Genomic DNA, 27,959 nt, shown 5'->3' on the forward strand with positions numbered 1-27,959 from the left:
AACATTCTCTGGTATGCAGGTTTCCTCACGATGTTCTTCCTTCACCGTTTGAGACACGTGATATTTAATTTCTTAAGATGCACACAACTGAAAAGTTGGAGGTGCATGCCCCGCATATATAATGCAAATAAACGCTAAATTGTGAACTTGTGCGCTTAGTGGAGTAGCTAAATTTTCCGGATCACTTTTTGCGGTGATTTTGTAGGCACGTATAACATGTCTATAGTTTAAAATGTCGTTGATCTTAGACGCATATCATCTTACATGATATGGTAGGAGTCACGCAATTACAACGTGCCTACTGACTTTTTTCCATGATCTTAACAGAAGAGTAACTGCGATCACGTTGTTTCATCATTAATTAATGTAAGCATCCACGACGGGACTGATAAAACGCACCTCCGTGGCGCAGTGGTATCAGCGGTGGATTTACAAGACTAAGGTCCTGGGTTCGATCCCCGGCTGCGCCGATTGAGGTTTTTTTTTAATCTGTCCAGATCTGGCTGGTGGGAGGCTTAACACCCTACCTACCGGCAAAGCCACGCCAAGCCATTTAGCGTTCCGGTACGACGTCGTGTAGAAACCGAAAAGGATGTGGATTTCTGCCTACTCCTAATAAGTAAGTCCGTTCTCATCTTAGTTTTCATCATCACTTAACAACAAGTGAGATTGTAGTCAAGGGCAAACTTGTAAAGAATAAAAAAAAATTGATTGGACGAGCATTTCATCAGTCAATTGTAGAATTTTAAAGTTGTCTTTAAAAATCTTTAATTGTATTTTTATAAGAGTTGTCGCGCAGTTATGTGACTGTGGAATGGGGACACGATTTTTTTATATTATGTCCAGGAAAATTAAAAAAATACGCTTTATACTTGTATGGTTGAGCGTCTGGACCCTTGAAACCTGCTATCTTCCAAAGCCAAACAGTCCAAACTCCATAATTGGCTTCCGTACTTACCTATAATAGGAGAATGGGCTGATAAACTTTAAGCCTTCGTAATTTGCAGGTTATAATCAGTCCAATCCAACATAGGTATTGCTATGTATACTCACTATCAACCCATATTCGGCTCACTGCTGAGCTCGAGTCTCCTCTCAGAATGAGAGGGGTTAGGCCAATAGACTACCACGCTGTCCCAATGCTGATTGGCAGACTTCACACAATGCAGGTTTCTTCACGTGATATTTAATTTCTTAAAACATGTATACTAACAAATTACATGAATAAAACGACAACAAACTTAAAAATAGTATAATAAACATAGCAACATGTATTCACTTAAAAAAAATACATATTAACCTTTTCAAAATGGCACGTTCGGTGAAATTTAAGGCACACGGAATGTCACTATGAATCACAGGGATTTGCTAAGAATTGCAAAAATACCATGAAAAAAAAAAATAAAGAACCAAATATTAAAAAAATACCATACTATATAAATTAAATACTTTTTTCAATTTTAATTAATAAGTACTGTTTTTTCCGATTCTGATATTTCGTTTCAAAACGGCCCATCAGTTTTTCGCAAAAATTATAATCAATAATAAATGCAACAAAGTTGCCTGTTTAAATTTTGTTTAAGATAAATAACTTACAAGATATTAAACAACTTTAAAACTGAAAAAAATAGAGAAACTTGTGGTCAACTTGGCATTTGTAGCAGCCTTAATAAATACCCTTCTCATTACTATAATTATAAATTATTCGATTGAGGAAGCTTTACATATATTATAATCTAAAGAAAAGAAATATAAATACAGTTTTAATTATCATTGGCACAATGTATATAACACTCATTTTAACTTAAACACCTAAACCAACAAAAATACTTTAAAAATTCTTACAATTAGTTTTTAGTTACGTGCTTAGGATAAAATAATTTTAACATTAGTGTTAAGTAACTTATTACTATGAAAATTTTCATTACATAAATAATCACAAAGTTGACCCGTCTGGTGTCCCAGAAGTTTGTGCTTATAATTAGTTAAGTATTATGTTTAAAAGAGGTATCTATCAGCTGATTTTGGGTATTGGTCATTTCGGTTAAATTCTCCAAACTGTGACAAGTGATCAAATCAATTCACATCAAAGCAGTTTTTATTGACTCTACTGGTTCGGGAGGCAGATTCTACTAAAAATGTTGGAATCACTGGTTTTGCTCTTTCAAAATAATCATCAGTTACGATATTTAGAGCCTGTGTCTATAGGTAAGTAACCTTACCGTAATTTTTGTCACTTGATTACTTTATGTCAAGTGCCAAAGACAAAACTTGTGAATAAGCTATCTGACGCATACCAGAAGGAAGGAAAGGAAAAGGAAAGAAAGGAAGGAGGTGAAACAAGCTCTAATAATATGTCTTAAGTAACGATGGAGTTTGATGGAAAGCTGCAATTACTTCCAGGCATCCTACTAATTAGAAATTAATTAATGGTAAATTAAGTTCGAGTTAAGTTTTTCAACAAATTGTTTATGCTTTTGAAAATAACTTTGTAGGAGTAAGGCTTTTATATTGATCTCTATGAAATAGGCAAGGAAGAACTATGACTTCTACTTATTAGTGTATATTATACATTAATTAAATCAATTTTTGTGTAAAATTGATTTAATTAGAAGCTTGGGTCGACATCATATCGGTACAAACTGAGCAATGATACAAACTACAAACACTACGCTTGTTTCATTTCATAAATAAATATTTAAATAAAAAACCTACTTACATATGCTGTGATTAACTCTAAGGTGAAGTGCGCTGAAATGACATAAAAGTCTCAGTAGCTCAGTGGTAAACGGGCCTGGCTCATCACCAGATCGTGTTTCGATGCCGGCCGCTGGTCTTGTGTCATACCCACTCTTAACACAGTCTTTTACGACTATCTGGAGGGGAACGGGAATATTTATCGTATTCAAAAGATATGGCAAATAGTCTTAAAAAAAAACCCATTTCACATTAGGGCATGTTATTCAGTTAGCGACCAAGTCTCCGGGTCTTAGCTTCATAAGAAGGATCCGAGTCACACAGCGGACGATGGAACGAGCTATGCTAGGAGTATCTCTGCGTGATCAAATCAGAAATGAAGAGATCCGCAAAAGAACCAAATTCACCGACGTAGCTCAACGAGTCGCGAAGCTGAAGTGGACGTTGGGGTCTCAAGATGCTGGAATATCGATCCCGCTCTGGAAAGCGCAGTGTTGGTCGAACTAAATTTAAATAAATAATAACTAATTATACTAACCCATAACCCAAAGCCATTTAGTTTTGTTTAGCACAATTAAACGGTATAAAACTAAATTGGAAAATTAAGTAGGTCATTAGGTATATATCTAATAACAATATAATATAGTCAATAGATGTACACACAGAAATAAGTACGTATCGATTTCGGAGATTCCGATCGTTCAATTTATACAAATAGTAGTAATGAAAATAATTGAAAGTGCAAATAGACTATTTATTTCTATATTAATAGATACTTGCTAACTGATAAGACAACATGCAAATCGAAAAATGTGTGTTTTTAATACAAAGTTATATCATAAACTACTTCTTTGTACTCTAGGTACTTATAAATCTGTTACTCTATGTACAAATTGATCTTATGGTCATTTACTTTATTAGAGACACTACTTTAACATTATTAGAATATCATTCTAATGCAGTTGTTTAGATGATCATCATTATATCAAACATTAACACATGATTGTATATCTGGTGTATGGATATCCAAAAATAGATTTTCGACATATTGCGTAAAATTATCATTATAATATAAATACAGGACGGCAATAACAACATTTAAGTACAAATGAAAAGTAGATAAACTATTTTCATTTTATAAAATCTATGTACTTTGTAAAAGTTCTCAACTATATATATATATATCACAGAATTCTGACGCTACCAGAGTGATCCTCTCTCTTTTCGTAAACGACTGTTTCATTCGAGTATAACTTCTCCTGTATGGCGGCGAAGGACTGGCCTTTTGTTTCGGGGAGCAAAATTAATATAAAGATAACACCTCCCACGGATAACAGCCCGAAGCACCAGAAGGCGACATAATTACCTAAATTATCCGCGATAACTTGATACAATTTAGTAACAGCGAATGTCATCAGAGCCACGAATATTTGTATAATACATGTTGCTTTGGATTTAATATTCGTGGGGAATATCTCTGACGTTATTGCGAATGGCACAGTAGCTAAGCCAATAGTGTATGAGAATATAAATATAGGTATCACAACAATAGGAATGAATTTGATAGCGACAACGAGCTCTTCGTTTTCAAACTTCATGAAGAAGTAAGCACCTATCACTATGTTAGCAAGTCCAACACCACACGAAGACACTATTAAAAGTGGTTTCCTTCCGAGTCTGTCTACAAGTTGACACGATATGGCCGACGTAAGCAATTGCACTGTCCCAAATAAAATACAAGACTCTTTAGCTCCTAAGCCACCGTCCGCCGCTCCAAATATCTGTTGAGCGTATGATATAATAGCAGTACTACCACAGAATTGCTGAGTAAAATATATGCCAAATAATATTATGAGACCTTTTCTGTTACCACCGACGGTGAATAGGTCGCTCCAGCGCCCCTTCTCTTTCATATTTTCGTTAACTAAATGCGTCATGCTATCTAATTCCTCGTTTAAATAATCTCTCCCACGAAGGTGCTTCAACGATATTTCAGCTCTATTTTTGTCGCCGGATTTTATGTAGTAATAGGGCGATTCAGGCATAGCGCTAAATGTTACCACAAAGAGAATAGGTATTGCTATGTTGAAGCTAGCAAGTCCGAGCATCGACACGTAGGGTCCAATGCAATATTGTGACAGGATTCCAAACTGAAAAAGAAAGAAAAAAAAAATAAAGCTCAAATGTAAAATGAAAAAATGAATCGTATTTATTTGCCTAAACAGTGTATACAATGTTGTTTATTAGTAGTCCCAAGTTACAGTTTATTGACATAGTAAGTGCATTTTAATATGGTTAATAGACGGAAGAGATAATAAATTAGTCTAATAATGTCTCTATGTCCAAAAATTAGTAAAACGTACCTACTGATTACGCTTTATTAGTTTAACAAATTTTCAGAGGGTTGGCAGGTAAAGTAAATTAGGCATAATTCGGATCCCTTCCTAATTTAAATTAAATCTTGCTAAACGAAATGGGAAGGGACAAAGTTTTTGGAAATATAACATGCAAATAACAAAGTTTGAATTTTACAACGCGATTTCATTACAGTAGTTTTAAACATTCATTAGTTTTGATATCACATTTGCGCTTGTAACACGTTACAGTGCATCTGCCATACAATTTCTAAAAAGACTTTTTCATTAGTTTTTTTAAATCTTTATTTTGCTTTGTTTTTAATTAATAGTCTATTATTGATAAAAACGCATTCTTATTCGTTGCGTAATTTAACAGCACATTATGATTTATGTGCGGTAAGTTGAAAATTACAGCCGAGGCGATATTGCTGCTCGAGCCAAAGGCGAGAGCTATTTTATAACACATTTGCGAGGAAACACACTTTGAACACACTTTGAAAATGAGTTTGCATCTTTGTCTGTTTTCCTTAGGATGACATTTTGATACTCTTGTAATTTTTACACAGATAACGAAGTGCGCACACCAGCGGTTTTTTTTGACAAATGCACTAAAAACAGCCAGTATTACTAATAAAGTAAATTAATATTTTTGTGTTTCTGATACAGATAAATGGTTGACGTTTATTGTCAAAATTATTAAAATTAAAGAATTAAATGTTTTCTTTATGATATTTTATCTCACAAAGTTAATTTTATTTATAAAATGTTGAGCACTTTTCTGACATTAAAACTCTTTGCTAAGATTTAAAAAAGTACCGTTGGTTATTATACGGATAATAGAGGTTATAAATTGTATTAAGGCACATGTGCATTTTTCATTACGATATTGAAATTGGTGAAATAGGCGATACTTTACGAGAAAATGATTGTGTTATAAAACACCTAATCATAGGTATATACAATAGGGACGTAAAGAAGCGACTTTGTTTATCATTGCTTTTTCGATTATACCAATTGAACCTTTGTTGGTTTTTTGTGGGTATAACCGAGAAGATTAAAGAATGTACCTACGTAAATAATATATTCTGTATCACTACAATTTAAATTGTACATATATCGGGAAACGATTAGCTTATAAAAACAGACAGTTCTCAGAAATATGCTGTTATGAAAATTAAAAATATCCACACTTATATTGTGACTCGTAGGTATTGTATATAACCTCATCGTCTGAACGTCATCACTTAGCTGAGTTCCGAATCTCATGGGATAAATAACAACTCATCTCTTGCATAGCTTCAGCACTCATTCAAACCTCTAGACAATGCTGCTGCCTATTTAGAATCTTATCGTTCGTTATTAACCCATATTCGGCTTACTGCTGAGCTCGACTCTCATCTCAGAATGAGAGGGGTTAGGACAATCCACCACGCTGTCCCCGATGCGGATTGGCAGACTTCGCACACACAGACTTGAGAAAAATCTCTGGCGTGCAGGTTTCCTCACAATGTTTTCCTTCACTGTTTGAGATACGTGATATTTAATTTCTTAAGTGCACACAACTGAAAAGGTGCATGCCCCGGACTGGATTCGAACCCACACCCTTCGGAATCGGAGGCAAAGGTCATATCCATATCATATATCATATCCATATCTATTGGATAGGATCTTATACTAAATAGAAAAAATCTCAGTAAGAATGACGCACCTTGGACATAACAGTGATGAGGGTGGCCATGGCTCCCCGTACATCATTAGAAGCGATTTCACCCAAGTACATCGGCGCCGCTGTGTACGCAATGCCGTAGCCCAGACCCTGGATGAGGCGCGCGGCATATATCATCGGGATATTGTACGCGAACATCACAAGGATCCAGCCAATGATGTAGGGAATGGCGGCGAGAAGGAGCGTCTTCTTTGTGCCTATTCTGTCTGCGAGGTACGATGCTGGTATAGGGCTGACGGCTGAAAATGAGAGAAATAAAATTATGTAACGTGTGCTGTAGGACTGAAAGTATATGGATATAGATCGGCTCAAGTAAGTAACGTTCTTATAAAGGAGCATTTACATCAAACGAATGCTCATTATTAAGAAACAAAGGAGCATTTACATTAAACGAATGCTCATTATTATGAATTGAACATCAAACATTTAATGGAGATGACATTACTCCATTAAAAAGGGTCAATGTACGATTAAAATTATATAATTTAGGGATCCGTTTGTAAAATATTAAGCTCTTAGGAGCTAATTTTTTAAGAGTCAAGTTGAAGTTATTTATGGATATGTGAAAGATTTCAAGAGAGTAGGATATGTGATGAAATTACAAGGAAAACTATAACAGCTAAGTACGAGCCGAAGGCGAGGTCCGCCTAAATAGAAACCGAGTTTACAATGGGTTTAGCCCCGCGTGTTACACAATTCTTTTCACTACTCTTGCTCAAAAACACTGTCATATTACCACTCCACAGCGGGGCTAAACAAGCATTTCAGCCTCTAGGGGCTAAAGTAATTTTGTTTTTTTAATTATTGTCTGTTACGAGTACTAGGCAAGCACTGGCTAAAAACGAACCTGAACAAAGAATCATAAAGGAAGCGATCCACGAGCTCTGGTCCTTGGATGTCTGTATAGGGGAGTCTTCCGCCAGCAGTTGCGGCAGTACTGGAGACGTCCATCCCACTGTGGTGCCCGCTGCGGCGGTGATCAGCGTCGCTGGAACGTACAAACATACGATTTACCTATACATCCTCGTTGCTCCTTTGGTTAGTTTTACAAGTGATTACAGGTACTACAACATTCATTATAAATGATAATGTAGAGGGGAGGTATGTTGATATAAATAAGAAGGTACTTGATGACTTAAGCTCAGTTAATTGTTAGGCAGCGTAGACTCCGTTACAAATTAATTCAAGATAGATTAATTCAAAAAATAAAATTACTTCACCCTACGGATTATTTCAAAACGAATCAAATTAGTTTTTGATAATTAGGTGGTATTCTTCCAATTGCGTTTTATTCATTAATTACGGGACACCCTGTATTACGCTTCCATGGCCGATTGGTACTAAAGTAAGAGGTGTCTTCAAGAGCCCAACTCAGGATATTTTTATATTTTCTCATGTTTACATACAACCAAAGGTCAAGACTATATTCACATATACATTATAGGAATACATACTATATATGTGTAATGCTTGTTTACCTTAGCTTAAAGAAATGTATCCTATTTATCTAGGCAATGATAAATATAGCAATAGTACCTGCATAACCTTTCGGGTTACCTTATTCAAGGTGCCCGCTATAAGTGCCACAATGGTATGTGATAAGTCCTACTCGAAATTAAAAAGCAACTACTTACTGCTTAAATATAGAGGCGTAGTATGTTTTGGAGAGGCCCTGTATCAAAATTGGTCGTAGGGGGGGGGTCAGTTTAGGGGTTGGCAGAGTAAAGAAACAAAAATTATTGCATAAAACAAATATAACAGTGACTTAACCTATGTAGGATGTTGCCATTTTTAGGCTTCACGCTTAATCCAGGATAAAATAATTGTTCATATTTTTTTGATTATTTTGTAATTTAATAAAACTTATGTATGTATAGTTACAGTTATACCTGGTAGTTGATTTAAAGAAATTGTAAAAAAAAATATATAGCATAAATGGCTGGATCTAATAAATACTACGTTAACTTAGAAGTTTGATTTTTTCACATCTCCATAGGAACTGAAACAATAATTTGGTGTTTAACTTGATATACTACTTTCATTTATTTGAAAGTAGTGTTCTAAGAAAGAACAAACAAACGGATAGTCCTATTTCATAATAGCCTAATATAATTATTTCATTTAACGAAGACTATAAAATACGATGACAGCACATTGTCTTATTTGAAACTAGCCAACGGTCTGCGGTTTTACCCGCGTAGTTCCCGTTTCCGTGAGAATAGCCTGGCACTCTCACATAACGTGGCTTTCAGTGGTGAAAGAATTTTCAAAATCGGTTTAGTAGATAGATTGCGAGATTAGAAACTTTACCTCTTTATCAACCGACGAAAATCAGACAGAAGGTTAACAATTTTCGTATTGTTTTATGTTTGAACACGTGTAACTTTTTTACTGAGTAGTTCGATTTTGATATTTTTTTTAGAAAGAGTATATTTCGAATAAAAATTTGAAAAAAAACCCAACCCAACATCGGTACAGCGAAAGTCGATGCCAAGCCGTGGGGTTTTGATTTTAGTCGTTACTGAAAAAAACAACTTGAACAAGAACAACAACAAGAAAAAAAGAATGTTGAAACAAAAATCTTTATGATAGGTATAATGCCTTAAACTAATAAATTATTGGCATTGCACCTCCTTCAAAGTGTTCAATAGGTAGAAAATATTATGTTGTTTTCCCTTTTTAGTTTCGTGGGTACGTTAACATTTTGATTTCGTTCGTATGTATAATGTTAGTATATAAATAATAAATAGTAGATATAAACGATAATTTAATTTACATATCCCCTAACCGTTATTGCCTCTAATGTAGGCGATAATAAATGACTAACAGTATGTCTGAAACGAACATTTTTATGTGTATACAGCAGTTGAGTCATTTCGCTCTGATACCGTATGACCTAGTTGTTTTCAATGGCAATCAAGTCAATGTTGGTGCTATCAATTAAATGTTTAATTAGTTTTAATGTATGTAGAGCAACATTTTCTAGGAAATGTGATAACGAAGATTTATGATAACTTAAAACGGCTTAAAATCAAAAGGGAGGGACAAAGGGTAGCGTTGTTTTGTTTTTGTATTGTAAGTGTACATGTTCCTTGTATGCCCTGTAAAGTGCTGCTATAATAAACTCAATAGCTTCATATTAAGCCTTAATAGCTCAACGGTAAGAGCGGTTGGACTCTCACTCACCACCGAGGGCGTTTTTTGCGCTTGGTTTGCATGGTTGGAGGCCCTGTTACAAACCCCCGGCCGAAGGCCGGCGCATAATAAAGTGCGCGACCGAAGGCCGCGCTTTTTTTGCGCTTGGGTCAACTGCCCAACCTTAACCACGGTCGGAGGCCCTATCACAAACCCCCGGCCGAAGGCCGGTGTACAATAAAGTGTGCGCTAAATCCATTTACATTATTATAGTGTAAAAAAACTAAATTTAGTAAAATTTAGAGTTAATTACCTACTAAAAACGCTGAAGTAATTTTAACACTTTGGTTTGAATTGTATTGTTTTTCTTTGTAAATTTATGTCCCGCAGACTGTGAAGTAATCATTATAATAGAACAATTTGTATACCATCGAATAAACTTTTTGTGGTTAACTAAAAAAGTTATGAGTTTCAAATTTAGGTTTTGTGTGGGTTATCTGCCTCAAACGGAAACATTTAACCACATTTCCGTTGTACCTATAAGTGATTTTGACGGCCTCCGTGGTGCAGTGGTATGCGCGGTGGATTTAAAAACGGAGGTCCTGGGTTCGATCCCCGGCTGGGCAGATTGAGATTTTCTTAATTGGTCCTGGTCTGGCTGGTGGGAGGCTTCGGCCGTGGCTAGTTACCACCCTATCGGCAAAGACGTACCTCCAAGCGATTTAGCGTTCCGGTACGATGTCGTGTAGAAAAAGGAGTGTGGATTTGCATACTCCTCTTAACAATCTAGCCCGCTTCCATCTTAGACTGCATCATCACTTACCATCAGGTGAGATTGTAGTCAAGGGCTAACTTGTAAAGAATAAAAAAAAAGATTCCATACTACCTACTGTGATTACAAATTGCTGATGTCAAAATCCAAAAACAAAAGACTGTCGTGTGACAGATTAGCACTTTAAACCTCATATGCTAGCCCGCTTCCATCTTAGATTGCATCATCACTTACCATCAGGTGACATTGTAGTCAAGGGCTATCTTGTAAAAGAATTAAAAAAAAGTACATTGCTCATGCTAAATTACAGCTTTAGCAGTCGTAATCGTCTCACGCTAAACCGCGGACGGACAAACAGACACGGCGAAATAAAGTTTTATGGTACACTACGGAACTCTAGAAATCGTCATTTAAGTGCTTTGAGACATTTTGAAACCTGTTTATGATAGCACATTGTCATTTCATTTTCATTTCATAGTTTTTAGCAGTATTGCAGCGAATCTTGGATAAAAATAATAGTTTTGAACCCCAATGAAGGGTAAAGATTTCTCACAAAAGAAACACAACTGCTCAATCAATCAATATACTTCAGTGAATTAACCTATTATGTAGAATATTTCCAACTAATGGGCGCACGCATAACCGGGGAACTAATGGTTTTTTTTTACTTTTATCATTTCTAAAGTGAAAACTGAAGTTTTTTGTTTTTTTTTTATCCTAGAAGCACCAGATTAAGTGAGATTGTAGAGTACATACAATCAGAAATGGGGAGATCCGCAGAAGAACCAAAGTCACTGATATAACTCAGCGAGTCGTGAAGCTGAAGTGGCAATGGGCAGGCCACATAGTTCGAAGAGCCGATGGACGTTGGGGTCACAAGGTGCTGGAATGGCGACCCCGCACCGGAAAGCGCAGTGTTGGTCGACCGAACCACTAGGTGGACCGAAGACATCAAGCGAGTTGCAGGGAGCCGCTGGATACTCGCGGCTCGAGACCGTTTATTGGAAGTCCGTGCAAGAGGCCTATGTCCAGCAGTGGACGTCCATCGGCTGTTAATGATGATGATGTAGAGTACGTAGATTTTACTGATTTTTGCTTTCACACTTAAGGGGCCCCTATAGTAGGCCCCGTATCATTGATACGGCTAATACGGTGGTAGCTACGTCCCTGGCAGTTAGAGACACCTTGTACGGTATTTCATGACTAAAAATAAAAATTTAATTTTTTTTAAAAGTTTAAAGTTATTGATTATAGTTAGATCTTTCGTAATCTTTTTTTTATGATTAACACATTGTCTTTTCTTATTTTCATAGTGCAATTTAGCAAGCACCTTGTAAGGTATTTTATGACTGCCCAGGTCGGTAGCACCCACCGGCCTTACCAGCTATGGTTCTAAACTTTATTTTTTGAGGCCAATACTTTATTTTGTTTGGATTTGCAATATCTTTTGTTCAATTTTTTTTTTAATCCGATTGATTAATGTCGATTCGGATCTTGGCTTGCTAGATTTTGAGCTCTGCTACTTTGCTCTGTGTATGTAAGAGCATTAATTTTGCAGAAATTATTGGTGTCTGAAAGTTATATTGCAGAATTATTCATGAATGTATGATATTTTTTAATTTTATTTTTATAGTTTTAAATTTATTGGGAGACCTTCAGAACTTTAAATCTAGTTTACGGCACAATTAAATTTTCTTTTTAACAGAATCGAAATTTAACAGAATCGGTAGAGGAAAACTTTACACGCATACCAAATAGATCGTACTTATATTTTTAGTTTTTAAGTTGCTTTGTCGTCAGGCTTATTTTCGGGATCTATATTTCCTGAAAGTTAGATTGCAAAGTTATTCATGAATGTTTGATATTTTTTACTTCCTTACATTAAATGTGACATTTTTTAATAAATGAACTATAAAAATAAAAGCAGAAATAACAAAGATATTAGTAATTTTGTTTGAACGCCCATACCAATCTAACGATCATTAAGTGTCTACGACGTCATTAGTTCGTACCATTTTGTATAGGGTTTTTCAGGTATCCGCGGCAGCGCCGCAAATTTGACCCTTTAAATTCCTGTAGCTCCGAAAGTAATGATCGCAGATACCCTGTTCCTTTTACGAAATTGCTTTACTATTAGCATACTCTTAATTTATATACAATTTAAAAAACTGTCATCATCCCTAACGCTGCTACAGCACCGCTGCGACATAATAACGTTGCGGCGTCGCACCGCTCGTGTGTCTGCTGATACGGTGAAATCTTTGCGATGCGGCGCCGCATCGTGCGACATGCCACAAGTATTTGTATGTAAGACGACGCAGCGACACCGTTGCCGCAACGCATCGTGTGCTAACGCTTCTTTAGAGTGTACAGAGGGCCTAGTGGCAGTTTGATACTGTTACCGTCACGTAACGTAAACGCGAATTTCTAAGGAATTGAAACAGCGCCATCTAGTGGCACTACTGCACAACTGTTTCAATTATATATAAATTTGCGTAAACGTCAACGTGATAGTAACAGTATGAAAATATTGAAAACTCCCACTAGGCACGCAGATATATGACTTGAAAATGTACAAGAGGGAAAATTGTAAGGTAAACTAAATACGTCATGTTTTATCGTTTTATCAACTTTGTATTCGTGTTACATATAGTGTTATAAAGAGCATAATGTAGATATACGCAGACAATGCTTTTATGCGACTTCCTCAATGCTGTATTGAAACTATTTACATATAGTTCACCTACTAAACATGCATTCTCTACACGTGTGCGGTGACGTCTGTGATACAAACAATTGGTTTGTACATAACGTGTTTATTTAACTACGGTACGTTACACCCAAACACGATCTTAAAGAAAATATAATTCAATGCAATTCCATACATCGAGGAAAAGATCAAGAATTTGAACCTCTCGTGAAATTAGATATTGTACTAACATCAATGAAGTCCCTAGCCAGCGCTAGTTTACTACACAAACTTTTGCATTTGTAATACTAATTAATATTGTATTTCAAAAGTTCATAAAAGTTTCTTAGTAGGTACCTACCTACGATATTTTTATTTTTAATTAACTCTAATAGGTATCTACCTACAAAGGAAGTTGACAGACTTTTGTGGTCACAAAAAATGTTCGATGTTATTCAATCGTGTTTTCAAGTTAAAAATAGATTACATGAGACATTTTGTACTTTTTGTTATTTAATATCAGGTCAACATACGCAGGATAGGTACGCAGTAGCACCGATGCCATTTTGAATAAGTTGATATGATATAGGTACGTACATATGACGATACAGCGAGAAGTTGACCACAAAAAAGCATGATGAATTTCAAATGCGTTTTTTATTTCTGTGGACAACTTTAGAGTAGTAACGTCGCTATGTAGAGATAGCTATAGGTTATTACCTATAGCTTATTATATATAGTTCACTGGAACTAATACCTTTTTAAGCCATACTAGCAAACGTCCACGACTACGTGGAAATAGATGTGTGGAAACTTTCAACCACTATTTCATTCCCTATTATTTATATTTTCACACATACATAAATGATAAATACATTTACATACATAAATGATAAATAGTCCACTAATCATTTTACAAAAATAAAACTCAAAACATGAACGATTTATATTAAAAAACACTTTAACCCCTCTTTGACTCTTTTTACCTCTTTGACTCTTTTTACGTAGAATTTTGGAAAAACTTGAATAAAATATTTGAAGAATTTTATTTTCACATAAAAATCGAATTCGAAAAATGAAGGACTTTCCATACAAACTATCAAGCTCTATTTCACCCCCTTCTGATTTAATTTTCGCTACAAAAAGTATCCTTCCTACAACCTTCTTCATAATATGGTCTCAAAACGTGCCAAGTTTCATTTGAATTAACTCAGTAGATTCAGCGTGATGCCCGGTCAAACTTTGAAACTAAGATGGCGCTTAACAATGGACTAGATATAAAGATAAAATGTTAACAAAGTAGAATCAAAATTGCGAGAAAAAGTTAGCGTACCATTAACAATAACTAGCTGACGCCTCGCGGTTTAACCCGCGTGGTTCCCGTCCTCGTAGGAAAACGGGGATAATATATAGCCTACAGTCTTCGTCGATAAATAAGCTATGTAACAACGAAAAAATTTTTCGAATCGGATCAGTAGTTCCTGAGATTAGCGTGTTCAACCAAAGAAATGTGTGAAAGTGTGTAAGTATGTTTGTTCCTCTTTTACGCTGCGGCTACTAAAGCGATTTGGATGAAATTTGGAATGGACATAGATTTTACTCTGGATTAACACATAGGCTACGTTTCATCCCCGAAAATCTATGGTTCCCGCGGGATTTGTGAAAAACTGAATTCCACGCGGACAAAGTCGCGGGCGTCTGATAGTAGATTATCAATGTTCAATAACAATCGACAGTCTAATTGATGAAGAGGTATGACCATTTGACACGAGGCATACAATGTTTACCATCGTTTTATACTTAGTTCATTGAAGTATTCATTAAAACAATTATGATTATGTCGATGAATATTGATGGCTGATATCGACTAATCGGCTGTACATATTTTGCTCATAACGATTTATGATACTTCGTCTTGTTTAATGTATACCTGTAACAATAAATTTTTTTAAATATTATAAGCCGAAAATTGATTCGATTTTTATAATTACTAAGTAAAAGGCTTATGCTTTGAGTTTTACATCAATATCTTGGAGTGTAATCCAGCTCCCAACCGTGGAGGTAGTAAAAAAAAGGGAAAAGGTAATTAAATTGCAGGTAATAAATAATAATTACAGAATCACAATTACATCTAGTTACATAATTCACCGAGTTCTTATGACGTATTGTAGAAGAAAAAGGAAATAATAAATAAACTACGAACTAACAGAAGAAAAATATTCACCCAACACATAATCACAGTTATAATTTAGTTACATAATTCGTCGAGTTCTTACAAAAGATAAAGTTCATATGGTAAAGTTAGATATTGTAGCATCCTATGTCAACGAAAAAAAAAGTTTTAAATAAATCACGAACTAAGAGAAGTAAAATATTATACGAAAGGTCTTTCCGAATTACATATTTGAACAAAGTTAAATTGAACTAAGTCTATACTACGTACGCTCTACCAACGGTATTTTATACTATAGATAATATGTTTTATGATATATATAGATATATGATATATACGTGCCTACATAATCAAAAAATTTCCGAATTTAGCGACTCCACTAAACACAATTTTGTGTTTTCTTGCATTATATATTTATGTTTAGAGTTTTTACAATATCTAAACACACAACTCGACATTGTAGATAATATTTAGGTATTATTTGTTTAAATAACTTTCGTTGTTTACTATGCAATTAAATGAAATTAAGACAATTAGCCACTTTTAGTCGCCTCAGATTCGACGCGTTAGAGACACATCTATCATCTAATAGTATATGATCATGATCATCTAATAGTATATGATCTTTGCGCTCTACACAATAAAATTATTGAAATCAGTCTGTGCAATCTACTACTACATTGTATGGTATACTATTTGTATTTACACACTTAAACTATACCAAATATTATACCAAAATCAAAGATTTTGATATCAAATAACATAATTAGAATTAAGAGGTTTAGGAGTAATTACAAATTAGCTCCAACTTTTCAGCGCTCTAAAGCATAATTAAAAAAAATGCATAGATTCGAATTTAAATCACTTGTCGTCCGACCGATCGACGACCTTAATTATTCGACATTTCAGTTATCGGCAGTAGGTAAGTATATTTTTAATGAGGCCGTTTATAAAAATCGATTCGATTGACATTTTGTCGTTATAATCATTGTGTCAGTGTGAACTTGATGAGGGAACGTACCAAAAGGTTCTCATTCCTTTTTAAGATAGGATTGTGCTTGATTTGAGGTTTTAAGCTGATAATGGGGATGATGACTAGTTTTGATTGATTTTTATGATACATTCGGGTAACTAAGGTCAATGTTAACTAATTAGAATAATAAAGCAAAGATTGTCTGGATATTTTCAAAATAAATAAGATTATAAAATTTCAAAATCTATTAAAAATCTTTAATCGTAATTAAAAGAAAATTCATACAGTTTTAGCTTCCTTACATTAAATGTGACATTTTTAATGAATGAACTATAAACATAAACGCATAAATAACAAAAATATTAGTAATTTTGTTTAAACGCCCATACAAATGTAACGATCATTATGTACCTACGACGTCATTAGTTCGTACCATTTTGCATGGGGCGTTTTTCAGAAATCGGCAGCGCCGCAAATCTGACCCTTTAAATCTCTGTAGCTCCGAAAGTAATGATCGCAGATACCTTTACGCTCGCTTATACAAAATTACTTTACTATTGCTAATAGTACTGTCATCATCCCTGATGTAGTCTAAGATGAGATACTCTTGTTTAGACGATATTATGCACTCTTGTTTAGCACGACAGTTTTTATAACGAAAGTTATAAAAGCGTTAAAATATAGTACGAAGTTAAATAAAGGTCTATTTCCAACGCCCAAAATTGAAAACGCAACACTGCTCGAAAAAAAGCGTCGTGTTTTAAAAACGCTTTCGTGTGATATACTTGGGAATGCGTTTGTTGTATTTGAACGTTTTTTCAACGTCCGTTAAAAAACTCTCGTGCGAATAAGGGCCTAAGTACCGGATTCAATACCGAGAAGTCATGTGTTTTATTTCCACTAGTATGTCGTACTCACTATTGACACAGTTTTGACGACTGTATTTGTAGAGAAAGGGGAATGTTGCTGATATAAAAAAATAGGATTTTTTTTTTAAATCGGTCGTCGGTTTACTGACGATAGTTGAACGTGACAACGTCCTAAGAAAATACTGATGAAATGGTTGCATTTTTCAAAAGAAAATGTTCGCTTTTCTAAAATACTGTTTAATAATCTTTATCGACCAGAATATACTTTATTTCTTGTAAAAAAAAATTGGCAACCATAGAGCGAGGGAACGACGCATGACGTCATCTTTTTTCGAGTGTGCAGCAGGCTCCATCGAATTATAAGACGTCAAAAATTAATCATGAACTGACTTTCGAAGTGCATTCCAGACCCTAATGCGTAGGTATGCGAAAAGAAGACGCAGCTAACTATAGTATGCGCGTTATCATCTGAGTCGTCCGGTCATAAAAGTCAAAAAAGATAGGAATGTGCAGCGCGCCTACCTGCGCACCCTAATTATCGATAAACGGCTACCTGCGCACGTGCTAATGATGAGTCAATAATGATTTGGACGATTCTGATTGGTCGGTTTCTAATGTAATTGCATTGCGTATTTTTTTTGCTATAAATGTGTTTACTGCAATTAAATAAATACATTCATGTGTTACTCTGATGTGTTCTGATGATGAAGACTCAGATGAAGATTAATTTTATTTAGTTAATAATTATATAATATGAAATATGTATTATATTAAATCAAATATTGTTAATTTTTTTAATTTTGTGAACAAGATACGATAATAAACTTTACTTATCGATAATATGTCTTTCATTGTTACACCCTTCACTAGACGGCTCCATAAGACCCATAAGTGCAAGCGAGATAGATATAGAGAAATGATTTATGGCCCTAAGACTCAGTTGTTAACGCGCGTACTATAGCTAACAACAAACACGTTTTGCACTTTACAAGTAGGTAGGTAGGCAGGCCGTTTCTTATAATAAGAAAAAACACACGCTACTTGGGATACATTTGTTCTTAGAACGTCTAGCTTTCTCAATTAAAGTCTTGAGCGACGGCACTAATCAAATGAATGTCACGGTGATGGATGAGGCCGTTTATACGAGGCCTTTACTTCTTATTAAACTTCTAAATTGTTCCAGTCAATTCTAAAAGGAAAATCTCTTTATTGTTTAACGTTTGTATAATAACTATATAATCTACTCTATCATTCAGAACTAGCTAAATAATAACGTATATGTATACATACATACATATTTACGTATACTTAAGTGAAATTGATATTTCTCGGATAAATTAATAAATTTATATTAAACTAGCGGACGCCCGCGACTTCGTCCGCGTAAAAATCGATGTCAACTTTCAACCCCTATTTCACATTCTATTTTGCAAGTTTTAGAACTTATACCTAATAAACAGTCCAATTATCATTTTACATTTACAAATGTACCTAGAAACATTAAGGACTTTCCGTACAAACTCTCTACCCCTACTTCACCCATTTCTGTTTTTGTTTTCGCGACAAAAAGTATTCCAATTATCCTTCTACGTATTATGGTCTCAAATCGTCTTAAGTATCATTTGAATTCATTCTGTAGTTTCAGCGTGATGCCCGGTCAAAAAAAAGGCAAACAGACAGACAAAAAATAGAAAATAGGCTTCAGTATCGATCTCCTACCTCTACCCTACTCCTACCCTACCCGTACCCTACCCTACCCGTAATCTTCCCTTTCCCTACCCCTAGGATAGGGGTAGGCCGTACCCCTACCCTACCCCTAACCTAGGCATATACTCCCCTACCCTGCCCTACCCCACCCTACCCCTACCCTACCTTTACCCCTACCTTACCCTTACACAACCCCTACCCTACCTGTACCCTACCCTACCCTACCCTATACCTTCCCTACCTTACCCCTACCCTTAGCAAAATCGGTCCAGCCCTATGAGCGTGGTGCGATGACAAAGGAAAATAGAGACTTCTATGCTAAAATTATAATCTTTGGATCTACTGGACCGATTTGGAAAATTGTTTTACCAATAGAAAGCTACGTTATTTGCGAGTGTCATAGGCTATGTTTGATTCCCATATTCACACAGGAACGGGAACTACGTAATTGAAAGCGCGTGGCGTCATGTAGCGAAATTTCTGCGTCTTTTATAAATTTTGTATTATCTCCGAAACTATTTAACTAATTAACATACTATAAAAGGCAAATCTTATCTCCATAATATGCTTGTGATTATTAAATAATTTATTTTGATAAGGATTTAAGTTAAGTAGCATAAATAATGACGCAAACCTAAGTATATAAAATTTATAATTTTTAAAACACAAAAGGTACTATATCTGCTAATATATAGAAGATAGATATATGGTGTCGCGGACTTTTTTGTAGAACTTTTAAAGATACATAAAGTCTCCATACATTAATTTCAATTTTACACAATGGTTAAGGCAGCGCATGCGAATAAGTCTGCTTAAAAGGAATTTCAGTCCGACCTGTATGACAAAAACTGTGTTAACTCGGCGAATATATATCATACTAATATAAAATATAGCCTATAGCACTCCCCGATAATGTAGCATTCTACTGGTGAAAGAATTTTTGAAATCGGACCAGTAGTTCCGAAGATTACCCCATTTAAAAAATGTGACAAACTTACAAACTTACAAACTTTACCTCTTTATAATATTAGTATAGATTATATCTTAAACCGTGCCAAGTTTCATTTGAATTCATTCAGTAAGTAGTTTCAGCGTGATGCCCGGATAACAAAAAATAAAACACGGACAGACAGACAGACAAAAAATCGAAAAAAAATCGTTTTAGCTTCAGTATCGGTTATATAATGCCCCCCAACAAAAATTTATATTATATCTTCAATGTACAGAATGTACAAAATGTACAGATTTCGTAATATAAGTATAGATTCTAAATGGCGCTATTTGTACTCTATGCCACGATAACATTTGGTGTTACAAATGGTATAAGTAAAATCACAAATTCCGAATTAATGTACAGAATTCGACCAGTTTTATTATAAGTATAGATTATAACATTGCTATATTTTAGGTCGTTACTGTTTTTTTTTTATTCGCGTGTCAGCTTCATTTTCACATTTACGATATTAAATACAGTTATCATTCTATTCGTTAGATATTATGTAGCTTCTTAAATAAATGTTCTCTGTAAACACTTTACACTATCATTAAACTACACTTGTATGGTATTATAACATTAATTAGTTGTTATTGTTGCATTTGTACAATAAGTAGATTAAATAATACCATATTTTGATAAAAAGAGAATATATTTATTACTTTAGGGTTCCGCACGTAAAGGAAAGAAGGTTTGATGGCATCAGTGACGCAGTGATATGCGCGATGGATTTACAATACAGAGGTCCTGGGTTCGATCCCCGGCTGGTCTGACTGAGGTTTTCTTAATTGGTCCAGGTTTGGCTGGCAAAGATGTATCGCTAAGCGATTTAGCGTTTCGGTACGATGTCGTGTAGAAACCGAAAGGGGTGTGGATTTTCATCCTACTCCTAAAAAGTTAGCCTGCTTCCATCTTAAATTGAATCATCACTTACCATCAAGTGAGATTGTAGTCAAGGGCTATCTTGTAAAGAATAAAAAAATGGAACCCATAAAGGATCACTTTCATCACGGGAACGCGTGCAGGTAAGAGTATATTAACGTAAAAAATTACAAAAAAATCATATTAACTTAGTAATTATTAGTAGCTCAAACAAGTTTTTATGATGACGTACTTATATACTCAGAGGCACTATCTGCCCACATTAATATACTCGCGCCATATTAAAGTGGGTGGATAACTGTGCCTGTGAGTATAGTTTTTTGATTTCTAACAAATTATTTGAACAGAACCCTCGTGCTTGTCCAGTTTTTTTAATAAGCTGAATTTTAGAAAAGTGACTCCCTTACTAAAACCGACTGAAAATTTAATTTATATTTAGTTGATAGTGTAATAATCGATTTCGACAGATCACTAGTTCGAAAACGACAAGGCATTGCTTAGTCATTGTTAAGAATTCCGCATTCTATCTTTTAGTTATAGTTTTAAGTGATAACATTTATCTATTTCGATTAAATTTAACATCTGCATTTAAAATAGATAATGATAACTTTGTAATTTAGATTAAGATGTAATTTAAAGCTAAGGTAAAGTAATTTAAAAGTAAAGATTTACAAACCTACAACTAGGTTTGAAAATCTTTATTTTTCATATTTATTATTTACTAGCGGACGCGATTTCGTCCATGTGAAATTTAGTTTTTTACAAATCCCTCGGGAACCATGGATTTTCCGGGATGAAAAGTGGCCTATGTGTTATTCCAGAGTAAAAACTATTTCCATTCCAACTTTCAGCAAAATCGGTTGCGGCGTTAAAGAGTAACAAATATTAGATATTTGTATGAATACAAACATTCATATAAACTTTCGCGATTTTTCAATGTTATAGTTCAAAAAATGTTAAGCTTATTTTACATATCCCATTGAAGGTTGCAACCTTCCCACTGTAGAACTGTAAGAACTTTTATATTTTTTTGGCCAAGCTAATTTATTAATAGATATTATTTGTACTAATAGATTACCTACTAGATTAATATTTTATGAAATTACTATATTTGGTTAGTATTGTACTACAATAAATATCATTCGACATAATATTTATGTGATCTTTTGTCTGTACGTTTATTCAAGCGAGACTCGTAAATTATGTTATGGGCAATTAAACATGTCACTGGATACTTTTGTAATCTATCGTATAATTAATATTATATCTTAACATGACAAAATTGTCTCTTCATTTGTAAGTTATTTTAAATTACGCAACGGATTTTCATCATTATATACGAGTTTAGTGATCCAAAGGAAATTGTTATCTATGCGGACGAAGTCGCGGGCGTCCGCTAGTTGTGTATAGTTTGGTTTTTCTTTCCGTTTGTTAAAGTGTTTTTCAGATATCATGGGTACAGTGACAGTCGCCTGTATGACGTTCATAATACGTACTATTTTCGTGATCGCGGCAAACTCTTAAGAGTGAAACGAACTGTCACTCATACCATCCTATATGAAATGTTATCGCCGCGTTGCGACGACTTTCGGTACGGATGGCAAACTGCTTCAGTGTGCTCGTGGCGTTCGAGCCGTCCACATCTCTTGTTGTGTAATTCTTATGGGTTACTTGGGATAGGCGGGGAGAGTGCCTTGAGTGGAAAAGGGGAGTGTTTGTTAACAGTCAAAGGATCCTTTAACCCTACACACAACGTTCACAAGTGCGTGACTTCACTCAAGGCATTCTCTGCCATTATAGGGTCTTATTTTGGTTCTTATGTTCGACATTAGTTTTCTTATTTTTGTAATCACTTTTGAGTCTGATAAAAGAAACGAACTGTAATAACGCTTAATGGCACGTTTGTACTGTACAGATCGAAATGTAAATTATATTCTAAACTTTTTAAAATTTTTAAAGTGTGTTTTTAGGGTACCGTAGCGAAATGGTAAACGGGACCCTCTTGCTACGATTCCACTGTCCATCCGTTTATTACCGTGTATCTCATAAAAAGTGATAGTTAGATAAAATTTTCTCATAAAATGAAAAAAAAAAACATTTCTGTTGGAGCTATAATAAAAAGTACCTACTAAAAAATAATAAAATAAATATTTAAGAGGCTCCCATACAACAAACGTGTTTTTTTTGTTTTTAATGATCCCATTCACCAATGGTTGGTTACTACTGACTTGGCTCATTTTGAACCTGTTAGAAGATGAGTATTATTGCACAAGGGACGAAAATAGACGATATCATCATATCAGCCGATGGACGTCCACTGCAGGACATAGGCCTATTGTAGGGACTTCCAAACATCACGATTCTGAGCCACCTGCATCCAGCGAATCCCTGCGACTTGCTTGATGTCGTCGGTCCACCTGGTGGGGGGTCGACTAACACTGCGGTTTCTAGTGCAGGTTAACCATTCCAGCACTTTGGGACCCAACTCTGGCACGATATACCTTTATTTATTCTACTCGTAAGTATTGAATAACCACATGTGTAACGAATATAAAGATAGGTGTTACGGATATGTATTTAAACAGCTTGTATTGTAAACTAGAAGCTGAATAAATAAATTGTAAACAATAAATATACTGTAGTTTACATAAAAATGTAAAAGTGTTGTTTTCGCAGAAGTTACTCAACAAAAATCCCCAGTTCCAAATAAGTGCCGACAATTCTTTTTTTTTGAATAGGATTAACAAAAGATGTCAGACAACAAGCTGTCTAACCTAGTTGGTAATTAGTCACGTTTTTTTTCACAATTACTATGCAAATATGACAATTCACCTTATCATTATTTTCACGCTACCTGATTTTACCTTTTGTAAAAAAAATAACATGCAAACTCTTAAGCGCTTTAACAATCGTGACATTGCTGTAACTACAGGTTGTATTACTATAAGAATGTACTTATGCTCAAAACAGCACTTACTAACTTACAAATATTTTGTACTACCTGACCCGGCAAATGTTGATGTCTGCCACATAAATTTATACAAAAATATTAAAATCTCGATTAAATATAGGGGTTGGATTAAATAAAGGGTATGTGAGGGTCGAGTAGAAGAGTGAGAAATACTTTTTAAATTCGCAAATATATATAATAATAAAAATTTTCATTAAAATCAGTCCAGCCGTTTCAAAGAAGAAGCAGGAAGGACCATACAGACGCACGGCATGCCATCGATATAAATCGTTAGATGGGCCCCTCCATATTAAAAAACTCACAACTTTGTCATTACCCAAAGATGTGCATGCACATCTTTATCTTAGTAATTAACAAGCGCGTGCTGTGAATGTACGTGGACTTAAAAGTATTTACTGTATTTTCTTATTTTAATCTCTTAATTATGCCCTCGTGTTTATTTTGGAAGTGTAAAAACATAAGCCACAACATGAAATGTTTTACGAGTGATGACGTACTCAATGCGCGAAACCAATGACAATTCCGCGACGCTTTGGGGCCCATCTAACGATCTACGATCGATGGGGCATGCAGTACCACGATATTGATAATTTGACTAGCTGATCCAGCAAACTTTGTTTTGCCTTGTAAAATTTTAGTGTGGACCACCCTTATCAGTTAGGGGGATAAAAAATAGATGTTGACTGATTCTCAGACCTACCCGACATGCACACAAAATTTCATAAAAATCGGTCCAGACGTTTCCAAGAAGTTTGGTAACAAACACCGCAACATGAGAATTTAATATATTAGATATTAAAAAAATATTACTACGGAATGTAATTTTATTTCAGAATAATTTAAACTCTCAACGATACAGATATGGAAGTCCGTACGTTGACCTCCAGACAACGCTTTAGATTAAGGTCTCTTCATGCCTTAAGCATTAATGCATTATAAGTCTACCGTCTGCGCCAAGCCTTCTGGCGTCAACGGTTTTTATTTACATACAATGGAAACTCAATAATCTGATTACCTTTAATAAACCACTAACAATGACTGACTGACTTACAATGTGCAGATTTTAAAATGTATTTTTTTAGGTATCAGTATGCTACATTGTAATATGAATATGGTTAATATTGGGTTCGTATAAGAGATAGTATTTCGAATATTTTGACGGCCTTCGTGGTACAGTGGCATGCGCGGTGGATTTACAAGACGCAGGTCCTGGGTTCGATCCTCGGCTGGGCCGATTGAGGTTTTCTTAATTCGTCCAGGTCTGGCTGGTGGGAGGCTTCGGCCGTGGCTATTTACCACCCTACCGGCAAAGACGTACCGCCAAGCGATTTAGCGTTCCGGTACTATGCCGTGTAGAAACCGAAAGGAGTGTAGATTTTCATCCTCCTCCTAACAAGTTAGCCCGCTTCCATCTTAGATTGCAGCATCACTTACTATAAGGTGAGATTGTAGTCAAGGGCTAACTTGTAAAGAATAAAAAAAAAAAAGAAAAAGTTACCAGATGGGTATGGCGTTTTGAAGTAAAAATGTCTTCTCGTCGTATTTTTAAGGGAAGATAGTAAATAGGTGGATTTAAAAATTTTAAAATATTACGTTAAAATACAACATTAGTTTTCTCGTTTTGTTTTGTTATGGATAGATAGTAAATAGATTGATTTAAAAATGTTAAAATGCAACAAGTCAATTTCCCGTACTGTTTTCAAGACTATAAAATATAATGTGATAAATATTGCGTATATTATATTTTAAGATCTATTGCTTTAAAAATTGCTAGTTTAATTACATTATCTCGATATTACGTACGTATAGACCTCGAAACATATACCTAGCATATAAATATTCTATTCTACTCAGAGGAATTTTGAGCTGGATTTTTGGTTTACTCTTTTGACTGATGCAACTTTGCGTAACACTAGATGGGATTGACGTCATTATCATAAAGTTCTTTATCACGAAGTACTTCGATCCAGGCTTAAGTCTAATGGCTAATTGTACTCGGACTTAATCCTCTGAATACGTATCGACTATGATTGAGTCCATTAGCTATCGCTACCTATTCTATTGAAAATTATGTGCATTATTGCGAGGGAAAATATAAACGAGATCTTATCATTTTTACATGACTGCAAGAGGGGTTATATTTTTATGCTCGTATCTTGTATTTTGTGTGTGTGTGTGTGTGTGTTTGTATGTAAAATTCTTTATTGCCTCAAATCTCCCAAACAGATTTGTCTTAATAACCCAAGTGTTATTTGATAGGGGAAATTAAAAAAAACCAACACGACGATTGTGAGACGCTATAGACTTGAGGTGAAAAAAAATCCTAAAAAAAAGGATATTGCGATAATATGGGTATCAAATTCGGTCATATTAAAAAAAACGTACAATTAGAAAAACGTTATATATTAATCGCTGTAGAAAATGTAGGTCGAGCAGATTATGCAGTCGGAATTTCTATTTTTTTTAATTATTGACTTGTTATTTTAGTATGTACGAGTAGGTATTTAATATCAAGAAAAGGAAGGAACTATTATGCAAATTTTATGTTGTTTACATCTCTACTTATAGTTTAGCTTCCGAGTTTGTGAGTCATTAGGTCAATAGATTTATGACTTTGATATAAACTTAGAATCTAGGAAATATCGTCGTAAACTAAAGCAAAGCTTCTATTATATTAAAAGTAGGTACCTTACTGTCAAGGGCGTAGCTACTGACTTCTTTATTAATTTTTTTTTACAAATAAAAAAAGGTTTTATGTAATATAAATCTAATTAAAAATTAAATATAATAAATCAATATGAAGGTACTCATATACTCGTAATATAGGTAATTAATCAATAAAAGGACTACTCAAATAGTGTGGAATAAAAATTAGTGAAATAAAAAAAAAATCCAATTACTGGCTCGTTGTGCTAGGTACACAATCTGTGTATTTTACTGAACCATTTAAAGTGTAATGACTTTTTCACGCTAATTTTATGAAAATATTATGAACAAATTGTATCGAATGTAACTATAATTGTGTTATCGATTTTATCTCAAAATCACTTGATAGGTAACTACGAATAAATGGAATTCGTACAAATAAGCAATTTTTTACTTCCCTGATTGGAACACTCTTAACTTTAATTTTGAGTTTTCGACTTTGCCTTTCATAATATAACCTGACGTTTCAAAGTTGTTGTAATCTAAGCCTACTTGAAATAATCGAATTTTTCTTTGATTTTGAATGAGTATCTCAGTTAAACGTTATCTATTAATTATTTTAATTTACTAAAAATATTGAAATTTCAGATACAAATGTCAAACATAAGCATAACACATACCAATTTGGCACTTCTTGTTAACAAAAACCAGTTGAAACACCAGTGTTGCCCGTACGCACTGAACATAATCATACAAAAAAATACACTGAAAACAAAATAAATAAACATAAACCACTAACCACTGAGAGCGGCCACATACTCCCTCCACTTGCGTCTGATGCTCATTGTTTGTTTTTTTCCAGTCTTTGAAAATAAACATTTATGTGTTATATACCGGCGCGCGAGTCCATGTGGGCAAAACTAGAAACTGTGATACTGTGGAGTTACGGAAAGTATTGCTCTAATATTAGACGGCTAGACTGCCACGTGCTGTCCGCGTTTCGATCTAAGCGTGAATGGTCTGTCGCCGCACCACAGAGAGTTTATTATTCCCGTTTTGTTGACGATTTCAGCTGTCAAAGCGAGGTGCGGCCGCGGCGGGGCGCCGTCACCATGTGCTCGATCGCTTCTGATAATGCCTTGTTTATTTTATCATTCAACGTACACGCCGATTGATAACGTCACTACCGCACGGCTCGGTTTACGCCGAGGGCCTCGCTACTGGCGCTTAGCCTTTAGGTTCCGGAGTCAAGGCCGGTTTACTTTCGCACTTTTTTTTTACAAAAAATAGACAGACTATTTGATTAAATAGTAATTATACAAGAACACACATGCAACGAACAACGTGTGCAACAAGAACATAAAATCG

The 27,959-nt window shown here is 34.8% G+C and overlaps 1 protein-coding gene across 1 annotated transcript; it reads right to left on the reverse strand.

The window, feature by feature from the left end:
* Positions 1 to 1,237: 1,237 nt before the first annotated feature.
* LOC112055837 (facilitated trehalose transporter Tret1-like) lies at positions 1,238 to 27,921 on the reverse strand. Its single transcript, XM_052891131.1, has 4 exons — positions 27,391 to 27,921; positions 7,628 to 7,768; positions 6,763 to 7,019; positions 1,238 to 4,847 (listed from the first exon to the last, which is right to left on the reverse strand). The coding sequence occupies exons 1-4, from the start codon at positions 27,434 to 27,436 to the stop codon at positions 3,882 to 3,884; spliced, it is 1,410 nt and encodes a 469-aa protein (XP_052747091.1). The 5' UTR covers positions 27,437 to 27,921; the 3' UTR covers positions 1,238 to 3,881.
* Positions 27,922 to 27,959: the final 38 nt, after the last annotated feature.

The sequence above is a fragment of the Bicyclus anynana genome, chromosome 1 (genome assembly GCF_947172395.1).
Source record: "Bicyclus anynana chromosome 1, ilBicAnyn1.1, whole genome shotgun sequence".
In the NCBI taxonomy this organism is placed as follows: domain Eukaryota; kingdom Metazoa; phylum Arthropoda; class Insecta; order Lepidoptera; family Nymphalidae; genus Bicyclus; species Bicyclus anynana.